Raw genomic sequence first — 9279 nt, forward strand, 5'->3', positions numbered from 1 at the left:
TTTAATCAGCTAACTCAGAACAGGTGCAACTCATACAAAATGATTTTGATGTTACAAAGAAAAAAGAGAAGAAAAAGGAAAAATTCTGTGTGCTACCCTCTCATACCCATATTCTTAAAAGCAGCCAAATTGTTAAAAACCCATTTTAAAAGTTGCCAGATGGGTTAGTGATGCACCTGTGTGATCAGTGAGTGAAAAAAAAGAACAACAAAAAAAGCAGTGACAAAGAATATTCATTTGAGGCCAGTCTTCATCGTTGTGATAGAGTTCTTGGTTATCTGGATCATGTTGTTTGAAACAAGTTTGGATTGGGTATCCTCTCCTCTCTTCCCAAAGGGCTCTGCCAGGGCCCTCACCCACCCACCCCCCAGGCTGGGCTTACCTGCCCCTGTTCACAAAGCTTGTGGCCTGGGACAAGAGGACCCAGCTGGGGTGGGCCTCCAGGCTCACCCTCCACCTGGCCTCTTCTGCCCCTTCCAGACACACAGAGCCGCTGAAGCATCAAATGTCAAAGGTCCCGTTTATTCCAGCAACCCGGAAAGAAAAGGTGTAAATAAAATAAGAAACATCCATGCACTCTACTCCTTGGGTCGGGAGGAGGGGACGTGAAGCCAGGAAGAGGAGGACTGAGTGGGACGCAAAGAGGGAAGGGAGGGAGGGAGAGAGACAGGCAGAGATAGCTGGAGAGTCACATCGATCAAAAGATAGAGAGGCCTCAATAAAAAGAAAGCGAAGTATCAAAATCAGAGATCAATAAAGAAGAGACAATACTGAGAAAACGCACTGACAAATAACAGAAGCAGAGAATGAAAGCTGGGCGCAAAGGTGGAGGGAGAAAAAACAGTACAGGAGGGGAGAGGAAGAGAGAGAGAGGGGGCAGGACAGAGACAGAAAGATAAATTTGGAAGGACACAGGTGGAGTAGAAAGGGCTCCCGTGGCCCTCGTGTGGCTGTGTGAGCGACGACGGCAGCCCCTAGGGGCCCCCAGCGGTGCTGATGACGTGGAAGAGGGTGACATTGTAGAGCACCTGGTGGCCATTGTTCCAGGTGTAGAGGGCCCGCTCGCGGGGGTTGTAATCCAGCATGGAGATGTGGGAGTACTGGTTGTGGAAGGGCACGTCTGTGTACTCGTAGCTGGACGTGTTGGTGAAGTAGGCGAAGTAGACCTTGGCCCCGGCCAGGTGGGAGTTGGTCACGTAGAGCACGCCACAGATCATGAAGGCCTCGCCGGCGCTGCGCTTGGGGTAGCCGGTGTCCCAGGACCGCACGACCTCGAGGGTGTGCGGGTCCAGCCGGCTGACCACGATGTTGCCTGCGTTCTGGTTGGTAGTGTACACGGCCCAGAGCCCACTCTCGTCCACCATGAAGTCCATGTCCGAGAAGCCACCCCAGGAGTAGGGGAAGGTGTTATTGTAGCCGGCCCCAGGGAGGCTCCTCTGCACCAGCACAGAACGCGAGCGGAAGTGGTACTTGACCACCACGTTGCTCTGGTACTTGTTGTAGAACAGGGAGCCATTGTACACCACGTGGCCCGTGCCTGCCCACGGCTGGGGCAGCAGGTGTTGGATAAAGTTCTGGCCTTTGATGAAGTCTCCCAGAGTGCGGAACTCCAGGACCCGCCGGCCCTTGTAATAGCCATCCATGTACCAGACCTACAAGAGAGCCGCTGGTCACTGGTGGACCACCACCAATGACCCAAAGGTCCCAGCAGCCACTCAGGAATCATATGGTCATTAGGGATCAACAGCCACTAAGTGGTCATTACTCAGTCATGGGATGTCCAGTGACCTTTCATGACCAGGCATCATCCCAGTGACTGGGATCACTTGGTCAGGGAGTGCTATTGGTCTCAGACACTCAGAGGACAGTGCTTGATCCCCAAGAATCGGGGAAATGGCAGTCCCTGGTGACTCACTGGGCCTAGGAGTTCACTGGTCATTGGATATGGGATGGCTAGTGGTCATTAGGCTGCCCTTGGGTGATAAGAGGTCACGTGAATCCATCGCCCGTGGGTAATTCCTGTAACCACGAGGTGACCGGCATGAACGTCACCATCCTCTCCGTCAACATCTTTCGCTGTCACCATGGTATTAGCGTTTGTGAGTGCCCTTACTCATGCTGGTTATTGGGCTAAGCATCCCAAAAACTGTAACGCTGATGTTATCATAACCATTTTGAAGATAAGGAAAATTGAGGCTCAGAGACATTAAGGAACGTCCCCAAGTTTCCCAGCTAAGAATTGGTGGAAGCGGGATATAACTCCAAGTCTGAGTTCTTTTTTTTTTTTTTTTTTGTGGTGCCTCGTGGCTTGCGGGATCTTAGTTCCCCGACGAGGGACTGAACCCATGCCCCAGCAGTGGAAGCACCAATCCTAACCACTGGACCACCAGGCAATTCCCCCCAAACCCAAGCTCGTAACCCCTTGGTTGAACCACCATGATGCCTGGGAGGCCAATGATCACAGTGGGGCAGTGGCTATTTGCTACCTCTAATCTATGACACTCAATGGCTGCCCAGTGACCAACATCCATCACTAGGATAGTCACTAGGCAGTTAATAGATGGTTCCTGTGGATCAGAGGTGATAGGCAATTGTGACCATGGTGGCCACCAGAAATTTAAAGGTCATTGAGTGGTGCTGGTAGGTCCTAGTCCTTGGGAAGGCACTGGTCACTGGTGGTTACTTTGAGGTCAGTGGTCACTGGGAGCTGGTCATTAGTACTAGTAACCATTAGTCTCTATACAGTCACTGGAGGTCAGCTGACTTATGGATTCACAGGGCTGGAAAGTTCTTGGTCACTTGGTGGTCGCTAGACAGGGGGAGGTCCAAGGGCCCTGGAGACCCTAGGACACTTCGGCCTACAAGATAATCATTGATGTGGAATCGCTTGGCACCTAGGGGCAGCCACAGGCTGTGTCTCCTCCTCAGTATAGGTTCTGACCCCTGGCGTGGGCCCAGTCACTCACCCGGCTATCTGCACTGGGGGCCATCGTGTCAGTCATCCAGGAGCCGAAGCGGGACCCCATGGCCCGAATGGTGATGGGGTTACTGACCCCCGTCAGCTTCCCACAGCCTGGGAGGCAGGAACAGGGGGGATGAGGGTGGAGAATGGGAAGAGCACAAGGGAGGCAGGGCAAGGACGAGGTAGTGTGATCAAACTGAAGAGCTGGGAACGGGGGTGAGGAAGGATCCAGAAATCTGGTCCCAAGGTGGAGTGAGGTTGGGGGTGAGGGACTGGAAGTGTAGGGTCAGGAGCATTTCCAACTTCTGGGTCTATTTTTGGCCTCGGGTAGGGAGGTCAAGGGTCCAAGTTTCGAAGTTAGAGGTCAAAACCATGCCCTGGGCACACAGAGGGTTCTGGGGTTGGGTGTGGAGGCCAGGGGTCAAGATCAAGCATCAAGGCATACCCAGCTTCTGGGCACAGGCGCGGAGCCGGGCCTCCAGTGCCATCACCCGCTGCTGTAGGTCCCCGTACCCGTAGGCGCCCATCTCCTCCTGGATGGCTGCAAGGCTGCCGGAGAGATTCCTCAGCTCCTCCCGCAGGCGCGCAACGGTCCTCATGTCCGCCTTGTACTGCTCCAGGACCGAGCTCAGGGGCAACAGCTCCGTCATCCTGTCCTTCATCTCCTGCTCCCAAGGTGGAACCATTGCTGATCCCAACCCCTGACCAGTGACCCAGACCTGAGCCCAGCCTTCAACCCACAACTTCACCCCTTATCTCTGATGCGCACCTGGCCCTTGATATTCAGCCCACACTGGACCCTAGACCTGGGCCAGCCAACACTCGGTCCTTCCCAGATGTGACCCCCCACTCTGGGAACTAATGGGACCTATCCCAATGCTTCTCTTGACCTCCGACCTGAATCCAGAAGGACCCACCTGGAAGCTCTTGGCCGAGAGGGACCCGTCGGCCGCCCGGAGCCTCGCATCCAGGCTCCGCATGAGGGTCTCCATGCTTCGCACGTACTGGAGGTCACGGTACGTCCGCAACTCAAGGACCTCCATGGACTGGGAGACGTTCTGAACCTAGGAACTTGGAGGGTTAGGGAGAGCCACACTCCTGTCCCCGTCCCCGGGATGCCACAGACAAGACCTGGCAGGGCCAGAGGCCAAACACCCAACCAACCTTCTCCTCCCAACCTTACCAGCAACCTGACCTCTCAATGGCAGGCGCAATCCATCCATTGGCTACTAGTCTGGCCACCACCACCTCCCACCTCTTCCCTCCTCCCTGCTCTCCCTGCCTCCACTCTCGTCCCCAGCAGTCAAGTCTCCACAGAGCAGCCAGACAGAGTTTTTTCTTTTTTCTTCTTTTTTTTTTTTTTGGCCACACTGCAAGGCATGTGGGATCTTTGTTCCCCGACCAGGGGTCGAACCCAGGCCCCCTGCAGTGGAAGTACGGACTCTTAACCGCTGGACCACCAGGGAAGTCCCGAGAGGGAGTTTTTCAAAAGGAAGATTGGATCACCTTCCCCTGCAGACCCCGCGAGCTGGTCCTGCCCCTTTGCCTGCCTACTCGCCGTGTTCATCCACTGCAACCACCAGCCCAACTTCGCTCACATAGATTTGAAACTTCTTCCGTCCTCAGGGCCTTTGCACTTGCTGATCCTTCTACCTGGAGCACTGTTCCCTTTGTCTTCGCCGCTGGCTTCGCCTCATCCTTCATGTCTCAACTCCAGCATCACCTCCTCAGAGTGGCCTTCCCTGATCACCCTGCCTTAAGCAGCCACTCACCCTCTCCCCCTTACGTGGTTATTTTCTTTCCAGCTATGAGTACTACCTGGAACATTCTTATTCATCTGTCTCCTTTAGGTGGGATCCTCAGAGGCAGACCCAGTGTCTGGCTTGTCCACAGCTGAATGCTCAGTAAATACTAGATGCTCAATAAATACCTTTAGGCTAACTGAGGGAACTGAACTTCCCCTTGCCCTAACCTCTCCTAATCCAGACCGAGGGCCCCCTATCTCCCACCTCCACTTGGCTAAGTTGAGTTCCTCCCGGCCAAGGTGAACTCAGAGGCAACACTGGATGCCTGTTGAAATACACAGACTTTCCTGAACCATTGTTCACGTGACACCTGGAAGTTCTCAGAAAGCCAAGAACCTGATACCCATCCTGGACGCCACAAAACATTTTTACGGTCATGGTCAACAATCAGGGGCCACCACATGGCCATTCTGCACTGTTGGGGAAAGCAGTTCCGGTGTCACGGGCAGGGCAGGATCCTACAGAGTTAATGGGTGGAAGACTCCAGTGCCAACAAGGGTCTCTTCTGTCCTCAGCTTCCTCCTCTACAGGATGGCGGTGGGAAGTTGCTTGTCCCTTTCAACACCGACATCAGAGGTGACTAGTGGGCAGTTCAGCTGGGTAGTGGCAAGAGACAGCAGCCGGCCTCTAAAGGGCACCGAAATATCCTTGGGAATGTATTGAATGGGGACCAGTTTATATCAACCACAATCAGAAGGGGAAGGCATCTTTATGTAAGTCTCTTGGGATGGAGGGTGAGACCCTTCTTAGCAGGTGAGTCTGGCTGAGTGCGTGGTGGGGCCAGAGCTCATGCACCGAAGACTCAGATGCTGCCACTGGGGTTCTCCTTCCCTGTCCCCATACAGCGCTCAGCTTCTCCTCCAAAGAAAGCACTAAACAGATATTGACCGAAATATCCACCTGGAGGGGAGCCAGGTCATCCACCAGTTCTGAATAATCTGTTTGGCTAGATCTGGCCCTGGCTGACCTGGATGGGGGCAGAGGGCAGGGTGGGAATTGGGAGATTCTCACAAGGGAACCTGGAAGGTTCTTACCTTCTCCATTATCTGCCGCAGCTCCCGGCTCCGGCCATCGCGGGAGCAGGTGCTCTGCGTGGGGATCACGGCCGTGCAGATGCATTTTCCATCGGGAGCCTGGGCCGAGGTGTACAGCTGCCAGCCTTCCTCTGGGCTTTGGAAGAGGGTCTGCGGGGAAGTCGGAGTCAGAGAGTGGGAACCCAATGGGGGAAATCACCCCATCCCTCCTGGGAGAGAAAAGGGGCCCCGGAGAGATGACAGATGTCTTTTGCTGGACCCTTGGAATGTGCCAGACCATGTGCTAAGTGCCAGACGTGTGTGATCTCAATCCCTCCTCAGGGAGCCCCATTTTACAGATGATAAGACTGAGGTATGAGGGGCGAAGGAACATGGCAAGGAATTGTGGGATTTGAGCCCTTCCAAAGAGGGGAATTCATTCTCTCAAACACATTTGCGCACGCATGCAACAATGCCTCCATAACCACCATTAGAACATAGACTCAGACTCCTACCAACCCTCAAACCTGAACATTCCTCTCTGCTTCTCAACCCACAGTGACAGACAGGTTCTGGATATATCTTGGGGGCCACTAAGCATAACTCTACTATTGTCATTCCCCCTTCCACCAACCCCTGTTCCTGAGAAGAGGCAGGGTGATGGCCAAAGGGTGACAGACTCCTCACAGAGACCTCCAAGCCCTTGACTAAAAGGCGTCACTTTTAGACTCCTCCTAAACTAAACTTCAAGTCAGTTGATGCTGCTCAGATAATTCATGGATCAATTATGGCTGTGCTTCCCAAACCATGCTCCTTGGAACCCTGGCAATCTTAGCAGGCATGCTGGGAAGACGGTACTCTGAGGTCAAATATGTTTGTGCATTGCTGAGTGAAACGAGTTTCTTTCTTTCTTTCTTCTTTTTTTTTTTTAGCCATGCTGCGCGGCTTGAGGGCTTAGTTCCCCGATCAGGGATCAAACCTGGACCCTCAGCAGTGAAAGCACAGACCTCCAACCACTGGACCACCAGGGAATTCCTGAAACGAGTTTCTTTAATGCAGGACTTATCAGAACCTTTGAAATGCTCATGTTCATCAGGGAACTGACTCTGGTTGTTCAGGTTTTTAAGGGATGCGTGTGTCCTATGGCTCATGTTCATCAGAGCCATATTTTTCCAAAATTATTAGAAAATATCTAGTGAGTGCCTATTCTATGCCAGGCATGGGTCTGGGATAGGGTCTAGGAAGAGAGAGACGAAGAAAGCATATCGATTGCTGCCCATAGATGTGGAGGAGACAGACATGAATTATGGAATCCTGCCATTACTTCTAGAACTATGCTGCAGTGAATGCTACAAAGAAAGTACAGAGAGTAACAGACCCTCCCAGGCTGAGGGTCTCAGAGGAGGTGCCCCAGGGAAGGGACAAGTAAGCTGAACTTGAGGGATGAGTGAGCCAGGAGAAGGGGAGAGAGGAAGGGACACTTCTGGCACACAAATTCTGACCAATACCTGGAGGGATTGGAGAAACACTGCTCAAAAAGCATTGAATCCTCACTGGATGGAACGTGTTGGGCCCCCAGATCAGGCCCCCTTGAGCTTCCCCAGAACGTACTGGAGTCAGTCACAAGTCCCAGTCTTTTTGTTTTTAATCGGGGCATGGTGGTCTCATTTGTTCAACAAATATTTGTTAAGCTCCTACTGTGTGTCAGGCTCTGTTCTGGACATTGAAAACATAGTAAACAAAACACAAACACAAAAGCTCCTCTAGGAGTTACTTTAAAGTGGAGAGCAACAGAAATAAATAAGTTAACACCAAGTATTTAAAGGGTTTTGAGTGCCATAGAGAGAAGTAAAGCAGGGAAGAAATGATGGAGGATGCTAGGGTTGGGGGGTGGTTAGGGATTGCAATTTTAGGGGCCCTGGGAAGGGCTTAATGAGAAGATGTCATTTGAGTAAAGACCTGAAGGAGGTGAGGGAGGAGCCATGAGGATATCTGGGGAAAGATGTTCCAGGCAGAGAGAACAGCAAGTGCAAAGGCCCTGAGGCCAGACCATGCCTGGTATGCTTGGGAAACATGGAGGAGGCTAGTTCAGCTAGAACAGAGTCACCGAGGGAGAGATTGTGCGCGGGGTGGGGGAGATGAGGACAGAGATGGGACAGGGCCTTGTGGACCATGGGGAGGACACATTTTTGCTCTGAGTGAGGTAGGAGCCAAGGAGGGTTCTGTGCAGAGGATGGACAGGACCTGACTCAGGTGTTCACAAGCGCCCCCTGGCTGCTGTGGGGGGGGGGAACAGACTGTGGGTGTGAGGTGGCAAGGGTGGGAAACCAGGGCAGAGGTCACTGCAAGAGTCCAGGCAAGCGATGAAGGGTGGAAACCGAGGAGATGGGAAGTAGAAGATGCTGGTCCTATCCAGAATGCATTCCTAAGACGGGGAAGAAAGTCTGATAAAACCCCAAGTGTTTTACAGAGAAACAAAGCTTCACCATCATGGATCATTTGCACAGCCGCTACTTATCACCCCGCAGAGGCTGTTCCCATGAGCTGTAGCAGAGATAAGCCAGGCTGTGAGTTATGAGCAATCCCAGAGACTCCAGCTGTTAGCCCACCTTTTTCTCTCCCACTCAATAAAGCCTTTTTTTTTAGCTTATTGGAATGTGAGCAAGTGATATCACGGTACAGATGAGCTTGACTCGTCCGCTAATTTATAAGAAAAAAAGAAAACATTCATAGATGCCATCTGAAACTATTGTCATTAGTCATTCTTTGAGCCTTATGTACACACTTCGGAGGTTGAGGGAACCCCCTCTTTACAAGTCCATGTTTCCCCGGCGGAGGAATGAAGTCACTCACCTTCCCAGGCTCCCTTGCACGCAGGCATGGTCCAGGTGGAGCCCACACTCCAGCCTTACTGCAGAGCGCCCAGGATCCCTCACTGCCAAGGGCTTCCTCGGGTGGTCCGAGCCCACCCTGCCTTTGCACTGGGCAGGCAGAAGCACCTCCCACCCGGAAGTCCCCACGGAGTTCGTGATAAATACCAGCCCTCTCGCCTCTCCAGTGGGAGAACTCTGGGGTGCCTGCTGCCTGCAGTTTCCCAGAGGATCCCATGGGGATCTGTGCTCCAGGTGCCCACAGTGGCACCATTAGATTGCCCTGCCTGGGTTTCCTTCACTTCCCATCTCCCTTTCGCCACTGGTTCCTCCTGGGATCGCCTCCCAGCTAAGTATTTGCACTCAACTCCTCTCATCCAGCTCTGCTCCTGAAGAAGCCTGACCAAAACCAAGAAGGATGGCCTAAGACAAAAAGGGTGACCCAGAGGGGGAGGGATAAATTAGGAGGTTGGGATTAACATACACATACTACTCTATATAAAATAGATAATCAGGGCTTCCCTGGTGGCGCAGTGGTTAAGAATCTGCCTGCCGATGCAGGGGATGCAGGTTCGAGCCCTGGTCTGGGAAGATCCCACATGCTACGGAGCGGCTGGGCCCGTGAACCA

The 9279-nt window shown here is 52.9% G+C and overlaps 1 protein-coding gene across 1 annotated transcript in view; it reads right to left on the minus strand.

Moving 5' to 3' along the window:
* Nucleotides 1-501: 501 nt before the first annotated feature.
* The window catches only part of OLFM2 (olfactomedin 2), a 62061-nt gene continuing 53283 nt past the window's right edge, over nucleotides 502-9279 (minus strand). Inside the window, exons 2-6 of the mRNA XM_029217466.1 lie at nucleotides 5802-5951; nucleotides 3880-4026; nucleotides 3408-3627; nucleotides 2967-3073; nucleotides 502-1652 (exon numbers count right to left, since the gene is read on the minus strand). Of these exons, the coding sequence (XP_029073299.1) occupies nucleotides 975-1652; nucleotides 2967-3073; nucleotides 3408-3627; nucleotides 3880-4026; nucleotides 5802-5951 (1302 nt within the window). The 3' untranslated portion in view covers nucleotides 502-974. The remainder of the gene's footprint in view (nucleotides 1653-2966; nucleotides 3074-3407; nucleotides 3628-3879; nucleotides 4027-5801; nucleotides 5952-9279) is intronic.

Source organism: Monodon monoceros, unplaced genomic scaffold, assembly GCF_005190385.1.
Source record: "Monodon monoceros isolate NGI ecotype Baffin Bay Population unplaced genomic scaffold, NGI_Narwhal_1 Super_Scaffold_12, whole genome shotgun sequence".
Lineage (NCBI taxonomy): Eukaryota > Metazoa > Chordata > Mammalia > Artiodactyla > Monodontidae > Monodon > Monodon monoceros.